At 28.6% G+C, this 21,587-nt stretch overlaps 3 protein-coding genes across 3 annotated transcripts; 2 read left to right on the top strand and 1 right to left on the bottom strand.

Moving 5' to 3' along the window:
* Nucleotides 1–2,084: 2,084 nt before the first annotated feature.
* On the top strand, nucleotides 2,085–3,182 carry LOC113547842 (protein SREK1IP1-like). The gene has a single exon (XM_026948376.1). It carries the CDS (start codon nucleotides 2,736–2,738, stop codon nucleotides 3,117–3,119), a length of 384 nt encoding a protein of 127 aa, XP_026804177.1. The 5' UTR covers nucleotides 2,085–2,735; the 3' UTR covers nucleotides 3,120–3,182.
* A 1,122-nt stretch (nucleotides 3,183–4,304) lies between these two features.
* LOC113558848 (guanine nucleotide-binding protein-like 1) lies at nucleotides 4,305–8,214 on the bottom strand. The gene is made up of 12 exons (XM_026964419.1): nucleotides 8,079–8,214; nucleotides 7,829–8,011; nucleotides 7,618–7,747; nucleotides 6,545–6,899; nucleotides 6,251–6,461; nucleotides 6,069–6,173; nucleotides 5,907–5,998; nucleotides 5,672–5,794; nucleotides 5,446–5,571; nucleotides 5,232–5,382; nucleotides 5,018–5,158; nucleotides 4,305–4,688 (listed from the first exon to the last, which is right to left on the bottom strand). Exons 2-12 carry the CDS (start codon nucleotides 7,923–7,925, stop codon nucleotides 4,441–4,443), a joined length of 1,779 nt encoding a protein of 592 aa, XP_026820220.1. The 5' UTR covers nucleotides 7,926–8,011; nucleotides 8,079–8,214; the 3' UTR covers nucleotides 4,305–4,440.
* Nucleotides 8,196–10,861, top strand: LOC113558856. The gene is made up of 3 exons (XM_026964431.1): nucleotides 8,196–8,979; nucleotides 9,465–9,623; nucleotides 10,041–10,861. The coding sequence occupies exons 1-3, from the start codon at nucleotides 8,749–8,751 to the stop codon at nucleotides 10,689–10,691; spliced, it is 1,041 nt and encodes a 346-aa protein (XP_026820232.1). The 5' UTR covers nucleotides 8,196–8,748; the 3' UTR covers nucleotides 10,692–10,861.
* The last annotated feature ends 10,726 nt before the right edge of the window (nucleotides 10,862–21,587 follow it).

Genomic DNA, 21,587 nt, shown 5'->3' with positions numbered 1-21,587 from the left:
CCCATACCCATTGATTTTATCACCGAATCCTATGGAACGGCACCCTACGAGTATTTTTGGTCCTTTGGACTGTGGTCGAAAAACCAATATTGACCGAGATATCGACGGAAATTGAGATTATCAAATATAATAATAAGCACAGTATATTTATAAATATTTATCACACATAGCACATAAACATTTCATTATTTTTGTGAAACGATAGTACTCGTACTTGGAAAATCGTATAAAATCAGGCTTTGAAAGTGGTATGAGTGCATTTACCATCGTTCTGTAGTGTTTTTGAATACATAATTCATAATAAGCCTGATTTTATACGATTTTTAGAACAGGCGCATAGCTGATTTGCCGCCAGATTGCAATGCATCCCAGCGGTAAATCATGTCAAACGGCCGTTATTTGGACTATTTTTGTATATTGAATAACGTTTTCAATGTTACAAAATATTCATTACAAATGTAATGCAATTAATAAAATTTAAAAAAGTTAAAAAAATAATTAAACTAGTTTTATTGTGTGAGCAATAACTATCAAGTATTCATCTAGTGCCCGTTGAGTTAAGCCACCACTATAACTTTTATATAATTTGTCTTGAATGTTTTCGTAGGTTTTTTTTATGTATAAAATAAATCCATTCATTAGTAAGAAATTATCAGGCGATATAGTTTATTTAGTATAGTCTACTAATAATATTAGGGAAATTTAGAATATGTAATATATTTTTAGGTATAATTTTTTTAAATTTTAAAATAAATAATAATATATTGTAGTAAATTTTTTAATACAGAAATTGTAAATGTCAAGATGTCAAATCAAAAAAATATCAATTTATATTTAATTGTAACGGAAAATTCTGTAAAAAAAGTTTTGTTAGGTGGATCTTGGTTAGATAAATTGTATTCGAACTGGAGTTTAAATATGTGTACAAGTAATAGTGTTGATTGCAAAATTGGGGGAAATATGAATTACGTAAATAATAATAATTGTGTTATAAGTGAAATAGATGTAATTAAAAATGTTAAACTCAAGTTTCCAGGGGTGGTTAAATTAATTGATAAACCAGCTGTTTATATAAAAGACTATGAGGTAAATTTATCTTTAAAAGAAAATAGTGTACCAGTTTTTCATAGAGCATATCAAGTACCTTATGCACTAAAGTCTGCTGTAGAAATTTAGTTAAATAGATTAGAAGTTGAAGGAGTTATAAGTAAGGTTTCAATTAGCGACTGAGCATCTCCTATTGTAGTAGTACCAAAGAAAAATATTAATAAAATTTGAATATGTGTAGATTTAAATACTACCTTAAATCCAAAGTTACAAATTGAACAACACCCATTACCAAGAGTTGATGACGTGTTTAATAAGCTATCAGGGGAAGCGTGTTCACGGTATTCGATTTAGCAGAAGCATAGTTGCAATTACAGGTTGCGCCTGAAAGTCATAAGTTTCTTACAATTAATACTCATAAAGGGTTATATTGTTTTAGTCGTTTATGTTATGGAGTAGCGTCAGCGCCAAGCATATTTCAGTCAGTCATGGAGAATATTTTACGAGGTATTTCTAGAGTACAGTATATTTAGATGACATAATAATTTGTGGCTCGTCGAGGTCAGAGTGTGAAGGAAATGTTAATGCGGTGTTAGAACGTTTAAATGAGTATAGAGTAATAGTAAATTTCGAGAAATGTCAGTTTTATTATTCGATTGTACAATTTTAAGGTCATAAATTAGATTATCAAGGCGTACATCCCGATGAAAATAAAATGGATGCGATAAGAAACGCACCGTGCCCTAATGATATAGTGCAATCATTCCTCGGTCTCATCAACTATTATCAACGTTTTATTCCAATGTCGTCATCTATATTAGCTCCCTTGTACAATTTAACAAAAAATAAAATACCTTGGAATTGGTCAGACGAATGTCGGTTAGCGTTTGAAAATGTAAAACAGGCATTAATAAAAAGTCAATTATTAGTTACCCACATAATATAATCCAGATTTACCTCTAGTAGTTACGTGTGACAGTTCAAGGTACGGTGTTGGTGCAGTCATTTAATAGAGGGGGAGGAGAAGCCAATTTTATTCGCGTCTAGTACCTTATCAGCGGCAGAAAAATATTATGCACAAATTTAACGTGAAGGTTTAGCAATAATTTTTGCAGTAAGGAAATTACATAAATATTTATTTGCACATTAGTAACTGATCTTAAAATTAGTACATTTGCCGCCTTACAATCCTGAGTCAAATGCGATGGCAGAGCGAGGGGTGCAAACGATAAAAAAAATATTAATAAAGAGTTTGTGTGTAGAGAGAGATGTAAAAAGAATACAATCAAAAATTATTTATAGCCGTGGTTAAGAGTTGTTTACAGGTGATAAGGCAATGATAATATTGTTGACAACTATAGTCGTATAATCACTAAAAGCGCTCAATTACTTCATTAAGTACTCGTATCGACCGTCAACAACGATAGTTTAAACGCTTAAAAACGTTTTAAAATTACAGTCTGCGTGAATTATGAGTTATACGTGGTTATACCTAGGCATAACTATAACCCGTTAAAACGTACCTACCGAAAGTGTTTTTTGTTTTCTAGCGGAACAATGATGATGACGTGCAGCTCAATCGTCCGTCGTTGATGGAATCATTTATTCGAGCGCTAAATACCTTCTTTTAATAACAATAACAATTTCAAATAATCCTGCCCACGCAGGTCGGTGACTACTGACTAGTTATGGAGTCCAAGTTCTCGGGTTTTGCTAAAGAGACCACAGCCAGACCGGCGTGTAAGAAATGCGGTTACTCCGGTCACCTGACGTTCCAATGTCGGAATTTCATTAAAATCGATCCCAACAAGGATATCGTGTTAGATGTAAGCAGCACGAGCAGTGAACCGGATGAGGAGTATGTGACGCCACTAGTGCAGCTACGAGAGACCGAGTTAGCCTTGAAACTGAAAGAGGCGGCAGCCAAAAAGAAGAAAAAGAAAAAGAAGAAGTTAAAAAAACGGAAGCACAATACGTCTGACAGTAATTCGTCAGACGATGACACAGTAGAACGAAAAAAGAAACATAAGAAACACAAGAAACATAAAAAAGAAAAAAAATCCAAAGATTAGGTATTTAGTAAATAAGTAATTAAAATAATTTGTAGGTTCTAAATATTTAAAATTTCCATAATGTTTTTTTATACATAAAATAATTACATGACTATAATTAGTTATTATTTAAATAAATGGTATGTAATATATATCTTTAGTTTATATTTAGTATTAAAAATCTGTTGTATATCAAATAATATTTGAAACCAACTTATTTTATCTTTATATATATAAATTGACCATATAAATACTATAAAACCTTGTTACAAATCATATATTATAGTTCTAAATAAATAGTTTTAAGCCTTTTAGGTAAATAATAAATTTATGTACTGCAAATCATAAAGTACGTCATTTGAACAATGGATATTTATTTGTAAGAAAAATAATTATCTGGAATAGAGTATTATTATAAAGGAAACACATTTTGTTAGAATGATCATATAATATCAGTTTAATATTATTGTTCATTAAAAAATGTTTTTTCTTAACTATTAATTTGAAAAAGAATAAAACATTAAAATAATAACTGAACAATATTTTTTAGAGATGGTTTAATTTAGGAAAATATTGTTCAATATTAATTGGAAAATAATTTAAGATTGTATTGTACATATAGATTTATATTAATTTTGATAAACAAAACACAGGATTGGATGGAATTAAATAGTATTCTAGTTTAAAAATATGGACAAGAACATCAAGTATTATAATATTGTGTTGAAAAAAACAAGAAGCAAGAAACTGTTGAAATTGAGACATTACAGACCTGTAAAAAAACTGTCCCCAATTTTATAGTCATCTGTTTTGATTTCCTATTTCATAATATGAATATAATATAATTTTATTTTTAGCAATTAATCAAGTAGGTATCAATTACAAAAAGTAATAATGGCTTCCTTAAATTAGTGTCTTAAATCATAAATATATACTATAATATATGTGTAAGGAAAATATATTGTATAGAATATTATTATATAGAATATACTATTCCATACAGTATACATTATAAAATATATAAACACTGAATTTACTATAAACTTTAAATGGTCATTCAAATATTTGAACTTAGTTTGAAAAAAAATCAAGTATATTAAAGACCCGAACAATTAAAATGATACTAGTATAAGATTTTGTACATAATTAGTATAAGAAAAATGTACACGAGTATAATTAACAAACGTTTCAATTTATTAACTTCACTGAGCAACTTATATGTTTTAAAATTAAATCACTTAAATTCACAACCAGTTTTAATTAAAAATTTAATAATGCTTAAAAAACATAAATAGGATTAACATAAAATTATCTTTATAAAGACAATACTGTAAAATTTGTATCAATTAGACATATCCAATGCAGCAAACTTATTAGATGAAATTGCTCCACATACTTCTGAACTATCACTATCACAAGATTCGTCTTCATCACTCTCATCATCTTCAATTTCATTAGTGTCAGTCTGAGCAGTTGGTTTTTGCTCATCATCCGATAGTTCTACAAAATTATGTTCATATGTATCCAGCTCATCCATAATGCCTTTAACTTTCCATATATTTTTTAGCTCTACAGAAGATGACCAATATTCTAAAAAATACAAGAATACAAGAATAATGAATATACTATATAGACATTTTGAAATATTTAAAAAATTGTCAATTCAAATAAAAACTGTATTTGACGGCAACCAATTGATGGGCGAAATCAGTTTGTCACCCTTAACAGGTACATATAGCACACCTGTACACAAATTGGCCACCATGTACAGTTATTAGTTTAAAATTTTAATACATTATATTATTGTAGTCCTACAATTTTTTTTTTTTTAATGTTTTTATTAGAGATATTTAAAATTGTAGTGTATGCAGCTTATGAGGTGTAACAAATTTTAACATTTTAAAATTGATATTTCATACTTTTGTTTGTTGTAAATCCTAGAGGTCTCAATGCTAAGCAAATTTTCCCACTAAGTGTCATACGTAGTAAATGATTGGCAGCACGATATGTATCTGGTCGTCCTGCTCTAGCGGTTAGAAAACCTCGTTTAATGGCCCAACCTGAATCATTAATTAATAATCCATACATAAAAATAATTGAAATGTATTTTATAAAAGCATTAAAATTACATACTGTCACAAATGTCTATTGCAGACCATTCACTTTCACCAGGCTCGGGATGTTGTAAGTTTAAAAGTTTTACCAGATTCAATCTTTCAGCTAAAAATGTAATAGTTGAATACGGTTCACGAAGCTGTGCAATAGGATAACAACCCATTAAAACCTAAAAAAAAAACGTCACACATACAATATCATGTCAAGTTTATTTATTATTTTTTTTAAATACTTGTAATGGTTTAGGGAGTTTAGATGGAAATACAAGTCCAGGGCAGTCGCACAAACGAACACTGGAAGTTAAAAATATTGTCTGAAAATGCTTTGTGTGTCCAGGAGTTCCAGAAACACTGACAACCTTAAAAATAAATATTAAGATAACAAGTAAATATTATAATATTTACAATTTGAAAGTTGCTAAAGTAACTAACTACATTATAATCTATAATCTACATTACTTTTTTGCCCATCAATGCATTTAAAACAGATGATTTTCCAGCATTAGGTTGACCTAACAAACCAATTGTAAGATAATTATTTTGAAACAAATCAAAATGCTCATAACTCGTTTCTGGAACAGCCTTAAAAATAGAAAATTTTTCAAATTAATTTAAATTACATTTTAATTATTTTATGTTTTAAAAATAATATTGAATCAATAATATATGATATTGTCTACAAAAAATAACTTACAGTAATTTTTTCTTCTATTTCAACATCTTCTTCATTATCATATTCTAATTCTTTTTCTTCAGAAATTTTATTTTCCCAGCTTTGCAAATCGACTACAACACATGTGAAAACATTAAAAAACTATTTATAGTATATATTTTTGTAAACATTTAGAAAACATACTCTTTGCTTGATATTTTTCTATTATACTTTTACATTCTTTCAACAAATTTTCTGCAGCTTCTGCAGCCATCTTTAATTTACCTCTAGGTTTATTTTTCTGAACACCTGTAACAATATGTTTTATTACAATTTAAAAAAAAAAAACATTTTATATAATTTTAATTATTATGATGATTGTATACCTTCTTTAAATTCTGAACTGTTTTTGTAAGAAGTAAAAAACAAAACGTGAACTTTAGCTTTATCGTCATCATCTAAATTATATGTTTGTGTTATTTTATGTTTCCAAGCCAAGCCAATAGCTGATGGCACTAAATCCATTTTATTCAGTATTATAATTAAACTCTTTTTTAAAGTCTTTAATACATATGTAAACAAGTATGTAGGGACAGCCTAAAAAAAAATTGTACTGTAAATTGTAATTTTAGAAAAAGAGTAAATAATGTATAAATGAACAGAAATATTGATTAACTAACTGGATAACGAGCATCAGCTATCCATACAATAATATCTGACATTTCCATAACACGCCACATCTGTCGCCAAGTTTCCAAGTTCAACTCAAAATAACTTAACTCATCCCAGTCACTTCTTTTTTTCAATGTTAGTAAATACTCCTTGAAATAACTATATTCACGGCTATCCAACTGTTCTCTAGTCATATCTGGACTCCATTTAGGTCGTATTGGAAAACCAAGCTCATTGCCACAAAAATAAGGAGCAGGATCAAACTCAAGCTCTTCTTCAGATACTGGAATAATTTGCTTTCTTGCATCTTCTTTTCTTTTCCTTATTTCTTCTTCAGTTTCTCGCCGAAATTGTAGCACATACCTAAAAAAAAATTTTCAGTTTACTTTAAATTATAAAGATAATAATAATTTTGTCATGAACAAAATATGTTTATTTTAAATTCAATGACTTTAACGTTTGTGTGTTATTAGTTCTAATATAAGAGTGAATTGACCTTTTATCTCATCTAAAGGCAAGGATATTAAATTATTAACTAGGGCTCCTAGTAACCTTTTAATGATATTAACAGTTTAAAGCGAGTAGATCATCTAAAAGTTGTAATATTTTATGTAAATATACTGACTTTAAAATTAAAATGTTTATAATAAAAGCCTATAAAATACTCAGGCATCATTTTTAACTACATCAATTCAATAATTCAAATTCTAAAATTGAAACTAATAACACAAAATTGATTCTGGTGAATATATATTTGGAATGATGTATATACATAATATGACAAAAACAACATATGCGTAGTTTGATGACCTCTTAGTAAACTTTTAGCCAAAAATTAAGATTATATTTAATTTAACAGAAACATTTAATAAGTAAGTATTTTTTTAAACCAATTAAACAGGACATGATAAAAATTGTTTTGTAATTTTTTAAATCAATAAGTATTTTTGTTTTATAGTTTGCCATTGGTACTTAATAGTTAATACTATAATATTATTAGTTCAAAACTGGTGTTTAGCTATACACAATGAATAGGTAACACAATTTAAATAAATAATAATAAATGTTTATTTGTACGCACTGATTTGGGTTAGATCTACCGCCACGATGTAACGGCTGTTGATTGATACTCTGCACATTGAACTCGGGCAAACGTTCTTTGGGAGGTCTGACATTATTCCCTTCAGCTCTTTCGTAGTTATACTCAGATCCTGTTTAAAAGTGTAAAATATATTTTATCATACAATTACACAAATGTGATCTAATAATTAATTTCACTAAAAGTCTCCTACCAGACGCAGCGTTCAATTGTTTTCTCTTCCTTTTTTCTTGTATTTGTTGTTTCTTTTGTTTACCGCTGAAAGGCAATTTTCGACGTCCTTGGGGCATTGCGATATTTTGTTATACTAGATTTTAGTTATTGCAGTTCTCCTTTGCAATTAAAATTTGAAAATAACGATTTTCCAAAACCAACACTAGCAAAAACGGTAATGTAAAAAAAAATCAGTTACGCTGACTAGTGACTACTATTCAAGTGCTTACTGATTACTCCATATTGATACGGTACATTATCACAGATAACATGATCAGTGAGTGATAATATTCCGAAGTCTGCGTATCGACAAAACAATAATAATATACTACCTATAAGTATTTTGAATACAGCCGTCAGCAGTCAGTGGTTGTTGAAATATTGTTTACTTTTGCGTGTTATACCTTATACGCCGTATTTTAATGAGTCGTATATATTATTATACTTATTACTTAGTTCTCGAACGACGCATCTCTAATACCACAGAACACAGCACGGCAATTTATAGTATAGATTTGCTAGGTTAGGTAATAACACTAATAACTATGACCGTTGTAGAACGTGTTACGGATTTAGTGTTTAGTAAACATTTTCGCCGCATCTGTCGTAGAGCTCAAGTGGTATGTAGGGTTAAGGAGCGATAATACTATAATGAATAGGAGGTACCTAATGGTTTGTAACTCGTGAATGATATGAAATAGTCATTGTAAAAATAGGTTTTTAAATGTCTGTACTCTGTAGTTACAGTATAATAAATTGACTCATTGTTGTTGAAGTGTTTTAATATACATTGGGTAGTTGAAAAGTTAAAACATATTAGTGTACCAGTATTCGAATAAGTACAATTTACTTTATTATTTTTATAATTTATAGTAATTCGATATTGTATCACAGTAAACCATGCCTCGCGCGTGTAGTGTTGTTGGGTGCACAACAGGATATAAATCTAATCGCTGTAATATATCTACTTTCTCATTTCCCAAAAATAATAATTTGAGACAAAAGTGGATTAATGCAATACCCAATAAAAATGTTGTTGTTAATAAGAATTCAGCAGTTTGTGCTAATCATTTTCTCGATGATCAAATTATTAGAACATGGACTTCAGGGACAGGTGACAAACAAGTGTGTGTGAGTACATATTTTAAATTTAATTATTAAAATTTTAAAACTGAACAATTCTAAGAACTTATTCATACATGATTTAATATTATTTGTTACCAGTGGTGGATCTAGGCCCATATAACGGAAGGAGGGGGCAATTCTTAAAGGGCTTACATAGATATCACCTATGATGTTTTACAAATTACAAATAATGAACTATGAAGTAATTATTACGTTAAAAACTTAAGCCTTAGATGAGAATGATGTGGGCAATCGCCCCTTCCCTCCGGATCTACCCCTGTTATATGAGTATTTTAAAAAAAATAACATGTTCATGTATCATAAAATAATTACTATTAAAATATAATAAACATCTTTCATTGTTACGTACATATTATACAATTTAATTAAATTTAAAATTATTATTTTGCTTAATACCCATTGAATATTGTTTATTTAATGTATCTGATAAAATAAATTATTTATTTAAATAACTAAATTGTATTTTTCAGATAAATTTCAAGTATCCAAAACTAAAAAAAGATGCTATTCCATGTATGTTTTTCCCTGAAAGAAGATATTTATCTACTCCACAGACTAATATACAGTCTCATGGTAATCAAGACTGTACATTAAATAAATTGATCTCTGAAAACATTAAAGTAATAGAGGTGAATATGCTAAAAATATTTAATATTTATTTAAATACAATTTCATATAATATGTATATATATTATCAGTGGTGGTGCGACCGTGATTTTTTGGGAGAAGTGTCCCATACAAAAATTTAATGGGTCGGTGGTTGGAAAATATTAAAGCTGGCAGGTTTCATTTTTTCTATGGCCTTGGCCCCTGGATTAATTATACCTGATATTTACAGTTCATAAATTTAGTAGTATTATTTCACATTACTATTAATACTCTGATGTGTCCCACAAATTAAAATTGTTCATGCCACTACTGTGTATTATGCATAATATGTTTTTACTGTTCAATCATGTTTTTATATCAATTTTATGTTTAATTTTCAAATGTTATTTAGGCATACAGATATCTACTATATTTATTTTAAAATATTTTTTGTATAGGTTAAACCCGAGGTTAAATCTGAAGTATCTGAATCTTCTAGTAGTGATGATCTTGATCCAGAATTTGTTCAATCTCCTGTTTTGTCGACAGAACATAAATTTGAAAACATATGTTGTGATCTTGAATCAACTGGACTTCCAAATAATTGGAAATATGAGATACACAGAGGAAAGAAACCATATATTGTATTATATACAATAAAATGTAATAACTATGATGCTGAAATTATTATTGAAAAACAGATTTTTCTTGAATCAGACATGATTATGAAATTCAAAATATATGATATGAATATAACCCTTCAAGATTTGTGTCAAAATTCAAATATCTCTTCATTGCATGAATTAATTTCAATTATGAATATTTTAAATTCTAAAAAAGTATGTGCCGGTGGACCTTTAATTCGAGAATTTGAAGGCATAACAGTTAAATGTGCAAATATAATTGCTCAAAAACATTGGCAACATAAAAAATGTCCATATTTAATTGATATGTCATATATTAAATGTTCATTTTGTGAAACCTTAAGAAGTATATTTCATATGAAAAGATCAAGGCTACGTTTAAAAAAATCTACTAAATTATTCATATCACTTGCAAAAAAAAAACGATTGGAAGAGTATCGCAATAAAAACATCTCTCATAATTAACACAAACTAATAATTAACAATTAAAAATTGGGTAGTCCCATCATGACTAATTATATTATTATTCTAATACAGCACTGTTGTTCAAAACAATTACAAAGAATAAAAAGAAACAGAGAGAAGAAATTACTAAATTCGTCTACCTAAAATATGCTTTATAATTATCTATATAATATAATTATTTTTAAATGTTTTAATATTAAAACTGTTTATTATATTGTATTGTTATTATTTTTCAAATTAAATATGCTCAGAATTATTACTTATCTTTTTTATTCATTGTATTATTTAATAAAATGTATCATCAGTTTCCATTTTATTTTAATTTACCATTGAATAGTATCTTTAGTGGTTATGATAGTAATTCTTCAGTTAGTCACATTCTCCACTCACCTCAGAGGCTCAGAATCTAAAATACAAATTTGAATCTAAGAACCTGATAAATATTAATTTGAACCAATATTGTTCCAGATTATGCGGATGCACAATAACAGTATAAAGTTACAAAAAATTTAAATGGGTATATTATAATAAAACCTGCAGTCTGGATAACTAAAAGAATTTTTGCAGGGATGATCACAGACGTTAAAAATTAAAACGGACATTGGAAAAGTGTTTTAAATCGGAGAGAATTTTGCATTCAGAGATGAAAAAGAATATGGAATTTGTCATATAGAGTACATGGAGTTGTTGATGGATAATTTATATGAGTAGGATAAAAATAGAATGTGACATATTCTTAAACGTAAGAAAGTATTAACTGTTCTACTAATTTTTTAGTTATGAAACCAAAGCACGGTGAATATTGTTATAGAAATGTTCCTAAAGTTGGTGGCAAAGTTAAATTACTGTTCCAAACTATTACATTTGAAGAAATGATTTAACTAATATATTTGTATTTCATTAGTTCATTATTAAAATAAATTTTAGTTGGATAGTCATAATTATAATGGATTCATTAGTGATTAATTCGACGAGGTTCGAGATTGGAGTAGTAAATATAGGTAATATAATATTATTTTATAAAGCAAAGACTTGAAAATGTAATATAAGATTAATCATGGTATTATTTAGTAGTTCGTGACCAAAAAATTAAAACCACAAATTTTTTTTATAATATATCCTTGACTGGGGCTGTAGTGGTCATATATATTTATCATATATCAAAATATTGTAGTGACATATGATTGCATCGTGACACAGACTAAATGGGGCACATCGGTATGCGCTCGGAATACAATATATATTATACATATCAATCTGGCGCTTGCCTCGCCGGCCGGTAATTCGATTGGGATTGCCGTTGACCACCGCAACGCTGACCAGTGAAAAATTTCCTCCGCCGTCGTAACGTGCCATTATCACCGTAATGTTTGGTATTTTGCAATACGAATTTTGTAGCAGACTCATTATTTTTTCTTAGAGTATAATAATATATACTGCGGATGCAATGCTCGATTTCTACAGTTTTTGTACATTTGAATTTTAATGATAAGAATATAAGATTACTGGACTTTTCAAGTATTTTTTAGTAAACGTTACTAGTAACGTAACTTCATTATTTAACTGTTTTAATCACTTTTAGATTAATGTTTTTACTTTGTGCTACTCTATAATAAACACTACTGTTAAGGTAAATACTAAATATAAATAATTTTAAATCCATCTTTTTACTATAAAAACTGCTTCTATTTGAAATATTTGTTGTTATTCTTTCTTTATATTATATTTTAAAGTAAAATATCAGTAATTTCAATATATAGGAACTACATTGTCATTTGTCATGGATCATAGCTAATTATTAATTGTAATTTGTAAAAATTTGAATTCAATGTTAAATTATAGCATACGTCGAATAATTGAGTAGGTTACTACTATGAGTATTAAATTTGAATTCAATTATATGATATTATTGTATACAAACAACGATTCTGAGCGGAGTACTGTTGCATATTATCGTATAATATAAATTTATAATGTAATAATAAAATTGATTTAATGATAAAATTAATGATATAGACGATTTTATTTGTCGTTAACATATTTGGAGGTGGGGTATATACTAGATATAATATATAAAGGTACTTAAAACTTTCGGATTTGTTTTGGTAAGATAATTTAAGCATAATAATATATTATGTTTGCTGGTTGAAAAGAAATCATCAATTATTTTGTTATTGAATTAAGGATAAACAATTTATTGTAAATAAATAAACTTTCATAAATCAAAAAATCGTTTAGTACCTACCTATTAATTCGAATCGCATTTTAATAACATCATGTCTCATCGTCATCCACAATTTATTGACCATACTGATAACTGATGTCAAGATGACTCAAAAAGTTGACTCAACATCGCGTTACAGAAAATATACAAAAACCCGTTTGGATCAAAAAGGTACGTGCGGCATACATAACGTGACCATACGTTCCGCTTTCGAGCTTGTGTTCCGCCGTCTCCGAAGAACCCAAAAATGTGCAAAAATGAGTAAAAAAAATTATGGTCGCGTTAAGCGCATACAACATCTTTATGGCTAATCGTTAAGATCTCTCAAGAGTTACAACAGTGGCGTATATAGATTTATATAATTGGATTTTTTTGGGGAAGAAGGAGAGAGGAGACACACTATATATTTATAATTGTGTTTTTCATTAATATTAAGTATAATATATAATCATGCATCTTACCCTGGTTCACAGCTGCAGTATATGTATATATATATATATTATATATTGCGCTGTAATATAATAAGGTGGCTGAAAAAAAGAACTTTCTGAACACGTGAATCCAAATGAATACAATACTGATTTAGCTCATTAAAAAATAAAGTCCAGTTGTCGCTCGCAGAATCCAGTGTTAGGTGTTGCTGATGTGACTGGTGCACTGGTAAAAAAGATGATACGGTCATACCGACCAGAGTGGTTGGTGGCAAAGGTTTCTGCATCTCTAAAAACTAGCGTTCTCCTTGGCAGCAGATACCTTTATTCGGCCATTCCTTATCTCCGGAGACACGTGAGAAAGTCATACGTACTGCACTTTGCACAAATATGTGTTAGTTTTTATGTAACTCTACAATGCTAATTATCCTTTTCATCAGTGATGCAGATTTATATAATTATATTGGAAGTAACTGTAGTGAGTTTTAAAAAAAAAACTGAACATAAAATATTAGAATTAATGTATGAAGTTGTATTTTAAATATTGTTAATTCTTGTTGTATGTCTTTAACTCATCACTTTGCAAGATATGTCACGGGGGATGGGTACGAAAGTTTTTTCTTCTAAATGAATTAATGTGCTGAAAATATTTATCATGTAATTTTTTACTTACCTTTCGGAAGAACTTGCGGTAGAAGAACAGTATTTCCGATTTCGTATGACTTGATGTTGAGTGACCAGAATAGAAAGAGGTATATAAAAAAATATTATATTCAACAAGTCGATAGATATAATTATAATAGGATAGATATATTTAAACTTATACATTTTTTTATACGTAAGAAAATCGTACAATTATTAAGTTGATGTTGGGTGAGCGACTGAGCGTGGTGTTGATTGACGTGTGCCTTTTTATAGATATTGATATGTCGCCTTTGTAATTAAATTCGTAGATTGCGACATTGCTCATTTGTGTGTCGTTATAGGTATATTATTTACTAAATAACTTATATTAACACAGCTGCAAAGATTGTGATTATTCATCTTCCTAAGTCTAAGAGTAACTTAATTAATTATTATTGTCCGATGGAAATTTTAGAAAAAAATACGAGATTTTAGTATAGTGGTGTAATCAATACTGAGTGTTAATAATTTTACACATATTACCTATATTTTATTTACATAAATATTATAAAATAATATTGTATAAATATATAGTAGTGTGATGCGAACAATTAAATGCTCCAAATACCTGAATAATATTTATCTTGTGTAATTCATGGGCTTAATCCCAATGCTACGTGACTGGAGATTTCCAATGTAATCTTAATATAACGTACGAGTATCTATAAAATGCACGTACATATTATCATTGATTATATAAACCATGATATTATATTATTATGATTAAAATATATACAATAAAATATTATAAACTTATAATTTTTAAATAATTTTTATTATTATTATTATTATTACACTCTAAATTGTTGAAATTCGTAATTATATTATAAGGTGAATCCCGTTGACCTTGTGGTGGAAAAATTTAGTACAATGTCATTGACCAATAAAAGAAAAATTAAGGAGACTACCAAAGAACATTTTGTAAGTATTAACACATTCTATTATTATAATAATTAATGCTGTGAATTGGTATACATTATTTTTACCATACTTATTAATACCATTGATTATATAGTCAATGTTAATACTATAAAACATAGTTGTGGGTAACACAAAATAGAATTAGATAATAATGAATTCATTTTTGAAACATTAATTTTTTTTTTTTACTTTTTATGTACCTATATTTTCTATTATTATTTTTTATACTTTTAACATATTTATCAATCACAATTTTTACAGACATTTTATTAATTTTTGTTGAATTAGGCTTTGTTAGGAACCTTTGCACACACACTTTAGATTAGTAAGCATATTATACAATAATATAGTAGTGTAAGCAATATGATTATTTTTTTTTATAAGCGACTGCGTCGCCAAGACAAGAACGTAGAATAAGTAAGAGTTAGTCGTGAATAAGTAGCCGATTCGTATAATACTGTGTTGTTAAAATATTCTTATAATAAAATAATTAATAAAATATTTTCTTAAAGTTAAACAGATTTTGTGTAGTGTTTTGAATACAACCCGTAAGTGAACGGACTCTTTTACAACATATATATATATATACCTTTTGGCCTTAACCGAAAGAGTATATAACAGCTTATAATTATTTTACATGTTCTGTAAGCACGTCAAATTAAGTTCTTTATTCTACGTCTTTTTTAATTTAAAATATTTAACGATTTTAGAATTTTTGTATTTTTTAATTATTATTCTGTAATACACTGTTTTCATTTATTTTTTCTGACTTTTTTGCAATTTGAATTTATTTAAAAGGGGTTTCAGTGTATTTTTCAAAATGTCAAGTGTATTTTAAGGTTTTTTTAATACGTTTAGTTTTTTAATTCAGAGCAGTTATATTATACAAATATTATACGTGTTGTTTACCATTAAAATCAGCATACAATAATTAATGGTCATACTTCTAATATTATACAAACACACGGGCCTTTGATTTAAATATAAACAGTGTTGAGTTCAAATAGCAAAAATAACATCTAGGTAAATATTAAATTACTAGCTAAATTAATATCTAGATTAATATGAAGATAGAATATTCAATTTTTAACGAGATAAATATGTAAAATAGATAAAACTTTTTCATCTCGATTATTATCTCACAATAGTTAATTTTTTAGTAGACGAAGTTGTAATTTACAATAAAATTACTCTGCAATCTGCAGGCAGTAGCAGTAGCTACTACTCACCATCTGATAAAAATTAAATTATTGTACAAAATATATGTAATAAGTAATGACACATAAATAATATGATATATATTATTATTATATTATGCCTATGCCGCGTAAGAACTATTTTTAGTATATTTCACATTATTTACCAATAGATAGGACGGGTGGTACACGGTGTTATATTTATGTCTTGTATTGATAAACGTCGGTCGTTGGGTGGGCACATTACTGTTATTTTTAATTCGTTATCGTGTTAACGAACATTAAATATTGTTATCTAAAAATTACTACGGTAACAGGATAGAATACAATTATTACGAGTAAATAGCACCCAAATGTTATTATTATTTTGTACTCTTGTAGATAGTAATATCATAATATTTTATGTAAAATGGCTAAATGAGTAAACAATTATTGAAAAAAATACACGTGCATTACACAAGATTAATCTAGTTATTTATGTAGATTTTCATAACTTAAATCATAAAAAAACATACTGTACGTGTATGATAGTGATGAATGTAAATATTTTTGTTGTTATTAGGAAACTTTTCATAAAAATCGTGAATATGCACGGCCCTACGGGAAAAGAATGAAAGGTAGGTCATTAGTATTATTATCATTTACTTATTTTTGTGTTTTTTTTTTTTTTTTTGTAGTACATTGTTTGGCTAACATTGAGCCGGTTAAGTCTTCAAATGACAAATCTGCGCAGTCGACTGAGCAATCTAAAAAAAATCACCCAGCTCAAGATGATAATTCTAATTTTTCACGTAATAATAATGTTATTAGGATAACAATAATATTCATAATGTCAACACTACTTCAAATTCTAACTAATTTTCGTCAAATTCAATTTCTGCTAATGCTACCAAAAAAATTTAAAATACTTATTTAGCAATTAAGGATTTTTTTTGATTTTTAAATTATTTTTCTTTAATACACTATTTAACTATTGTAGTATATTTTATACTGACTTTTTGTAATTTTGTTGCAATGTAGTTGAACCATAAATATAATTGCTGTTTGAACCATCGAAATTACGATAATTTGAATTGTAATAATTATTACATTTTTTTTAGTAAATATCATTTATATAATAAATAAAATAATAATATAATAATAATAAAAAAAAAATAATAATAATAATATTAAAATATAATATTTATATTTATTTAATTTATATTGAATGGCCAATGAGGGTAAATAGTATAACTTTGTATTTATTAAGATAGTAATTAAAATGCCTTTATCGAGTTTTGGGTTGTTGAAATATTAGAGTAGCATCAGGAAAATCTTATTAGACGGCAATTGAAAATCTTGAACATACTTCCTGAAACTACGATACGCTACGACTTACAATAATACGATAAACGTTAAAAATTAACCACATACAGGCGCGTATACAGGGGGGTTTGGGGGTTCAACCTCGGATTTTTTTTTTGTATACGTGCCTGGCCACGTAGGTATATGATTCAACGTTTTCGCGGTTGCTTCCTGATTAAAAATAAATATATATATTTAATACTTTCAATATGCTCACAACGCATCATTTAAAATTTACTAAACTATACATTTAATTTTGTTTTCCATACACAATTTAAATTTTTTTAAATATTTACACTCATTTATTATTGTGAGCCTGCAATTACACATTGATTATTTTGTAGAGGATCTCTGCTCATATTCGTTTTTGAGTATGTGAAATGACTTAAGTCGAATTGAGTATAAAACTGACACAGTGTCACGTTAATTAAAGTAGCTAGCTCTCTCTATGCCAAGGTATACACTTAAAACATGCTAAACAGTGAAGTTTCTTCTTAAGTTTTTTAAAAATTTTATTTTTCGTGACTTGTTTTTCACACGTAATACTTATAGAACGGCTAAACATATAGGCAATATAGGTACGCTACTGCGTCGTAAAATAATATCAACCAGGCTATTATACATAAAAACAGAAATCTAACAAAAACAGCACATTTAACAAATTTAGTCCACAATACATAAAAATGGTAATTTAAGAACGAATAAACGACTCGTACACATATGTCGTAAACAGAATAAGTACCTACTGACTGAATTGCATGCTCATAGTCCATAGACTAGACTATAGTAGACTATTAGAGGTAATAATGTACTATATATATTACTGTATCAAAGCCACTCGCAATTATTAATTTAACAGAAATTATTAAATTAATTTAATTATGACCAAATTATTATCTGTTCAAACAAAAAGTACCAAGTATATAAACATAGTAAGTATAATATATTTATTTCAGACTTTTCAGTACAATAATATTATATCGAATTTTATTAGAAAAAACATGACAAATTGTCACGAGAAAAAGTATCTATTAACTAATTATATTTATAACAATTATTTATTGTATATTTATGCGCTTTATAATTTTGTGGACCAGAGAGGCTAAACCTTATACTTTAAACTTCTGGGGACTTTAATAATTGATCAATTTACTCTAATTTTATTATAAATTTTAATATGTTACGCGTGTGTAAACAGAGTAAACACTCAGCACATACCGTTAAGACTATGACTAATAATATAAAAACAGTACTTTTTTATTATAGGTAGGTATTATGTAAATTATTTTTTATTGAAGTATAATTTGTATTATAGCTACAATGCACATTTGTATTTGCATTACAAATTACAATAAACTGTCTATCAAATTAAAATTATAGGGGCCATGGAAGACAAGTGCTACACCCTGTAAGTTACAATCGTGGGTGATACAATTTCGATTATTTATCCACACTTTCAAAACATATTCATCATTACTGCTACCTATAAATGTTTGACAACCACCTAAAACATCGAAACTATAATAGGTTGCTGTGATGGTGAGAATATTTTAATTGCGTGAACTGTCAATCGCCATTATTATTCGCTTAGAATAGTGTCAAGTTTTGTGTCCAACAACTATCGCCATTCGATAGAATCATTAACAAATGTAGGTAATAGGATTAGCCTAGATATTATTCCGGCATGGAGTTATCTGTCTCCAGAACCGTTTCATTAAATTTTTTTTCGTCCATCACTTCCAGATTATTTGGTGCGTATTTCAATTTCCGGTACATACTGAACGTCTGCGCTTGGTAACGAAATATTTTGATTTTCGTCCAGAATAAAATTTTCTGGGCTTAAAACTTCACCGTTACATTCTATATACTTCGTTGAACGTTTTCAATTTCTATTGTGTTTATTTTTATACTTCCTAATCGTTTGTATATTATTATAATATACGGGTACACTGCTCAAAATTATTACCAATTTGTTATATTTTACGAGTATGTAGGTAGCCGTAGAAAAATATTTTTAACCTCATGAAGTGCAATTCACGCAAGAATTCAAAATGTTTGTAGATTTTCTTCCTGCGTAACATTTCACAAGTTTAAATATATATAAACATTAAACATGTCACCATACAAAGGTTCATAGGATTTTAAAATATATTTTATTGTATATACTATTTATAGGTTAGACTAGTGCCAACATATAATATGAAAGGGTTGAAAATTAATGCAATTTGAAGACTCTTCGACAATTGGCAGATAATTATCTACACAAATGACTACATGTTATACATATTTTAATTTAATTTGGATTTGTCAAATTACAGGCGTGCCCACGTGGGTCATAAAAATATAGAAGGTATAGTACTCCCCGTCCTACAAACAGTATACTTTATCACATGGCAAAATGTTTTTATATATTATGTTTTTCGTGTGCTACAAATCAAACGTTTAATAGTTCTATTCACTATAATTTTTGCTATCGACCTTTACAAAATATAACGAACGGTAATATTTCAGATGACGGGACTGAATCAACAAGTTTACTCTTCGTTAACAAATTATTAATAAAATATTAATTTGTAAATGTTTATTTTAACTTTTCAGGTATTTGAATTACTAATTATTATTATCATAACATGATAAAGTCTAAAAAAATATCATTCTTCATATTAACGTATAAGACTTAAGCCATTAATCTCAGCCATACAAATTAAAAACCATCGTCAGAAATATATACGTGTGTAATAATCTACATAATAAAATAATAACTATAGTATATGTACTATAATAATGGTAACAAAACTTACTGTTTTTATCAATGATTTAATGCGGTTTTGCGTCACCAAAAATTCACTGCTGCTTGTCTCAGCAAAGAGTTTTCACCTTTATACCGCTATCGCTATTAATTTAAATAAAATCCTATAAAAATTCGTATACGCCTGTTCTTATTCTATTTAATGTTTATTCATTTTAATTATTTACATAACATTTTTTAATTTAAGGTCTTAAGGAACCATGATTCACGTGACATCAATTTGAATACTTGACAATTGCGATTTTTATTTTATAACTTATTTATACATTTTTACCTAACCTACCTAGGTGTTTAGCATTAATTATTTTATGTCTAATATTTTTTTTCTTCAAATAATGTTTTAAATGACCAGGCGGAGAGCGATGAATGCATTTATTTTACAATGATTTGTTTTTACACGGGTGAAAAACTATATGACTGTGATGTGTGCGATAAGTACTTCTCTCAAAGCAGCAATTTGATCAGTCACCTGCGGATGCACACGGGCGAAAAACCGTACGAATGTAACGCGCGTGATTAGATGTTCTCTCAAAGTAGCAGTTTGACGGGATAATGACTCAGGCTAAACTTCTTGTCACATATACCCCAGCGGTACGGGTTTTCCGCGGGCGACTGGTCAAACTGCTACTTTGAGAGAACATCTTAACACACATACGCGCGCGTTACATTTGTACGGCTTTTCACCCGCGTGCGTACGCTGGTGTTTAATCGGATTGTTGTTTTGAGAAAACGACTTATCGCACACACCACAGTTGTACGGGTTTTCACCCGTGTACGTCCGAAGGCGACTGATCAGAGTACGCTTTTTTGAGAGAAGTACTTATCACACACGTTACACTGGTACACAGCTTTTCACCCGTGTGCGTCCGCTGGTGTTTAATCAGATTGTATTGTTTTGAGAAAACGACTTGGGTATCGCACACATCACGGTTGTACGGTTTTTCATCCGCGCGTGTGCGTCCGCAGTAGGCTGGTCAAAGCGCTTCTTCGACGGAACGATTTATCGCACACGACGTAACAGTCGTACGGTTGTTCATCCGCGTCCGCCCGTCCGCCGATGACTGGTTAAAGCGATGCTTCTTTGAGAAAAGTACTTACCGCACACGTCACAGTTATATGATTTTTCGCCGGTATGCATCCGCTGGTACACCGTCAGTAGGCTATTACTGATAAACCACTTGTCGCACATACGTCGCATGGGTATGATTTTTTTATCCGCACACAGACGCGGGTGTACTGTCAACTCGCTGTTAGTGACAATCCTCGGATTACAAACGCCACGTAGAT

The sequence above is a fragment of the Rhopalosiphum maidis genome, chromosome 1 (genome assembly GCF_003676215.2).
Source record: "Rhopalosiphum maidis isolate BTI-1 chromosome 1, ASM367621v3, whole genome shotgun sequence".
Lineage (NCBI taxonomy): Eukaryota > Metazoa > Arthropoda > Insecta > Hemiptera > Aphididae > Rhopalosiphum > Rhopalosiphum maidis.
Note: the sequence above shows the minus strand (reverse complement) of the source record. Positions and strands in the feature narration are given on the sequence as shown.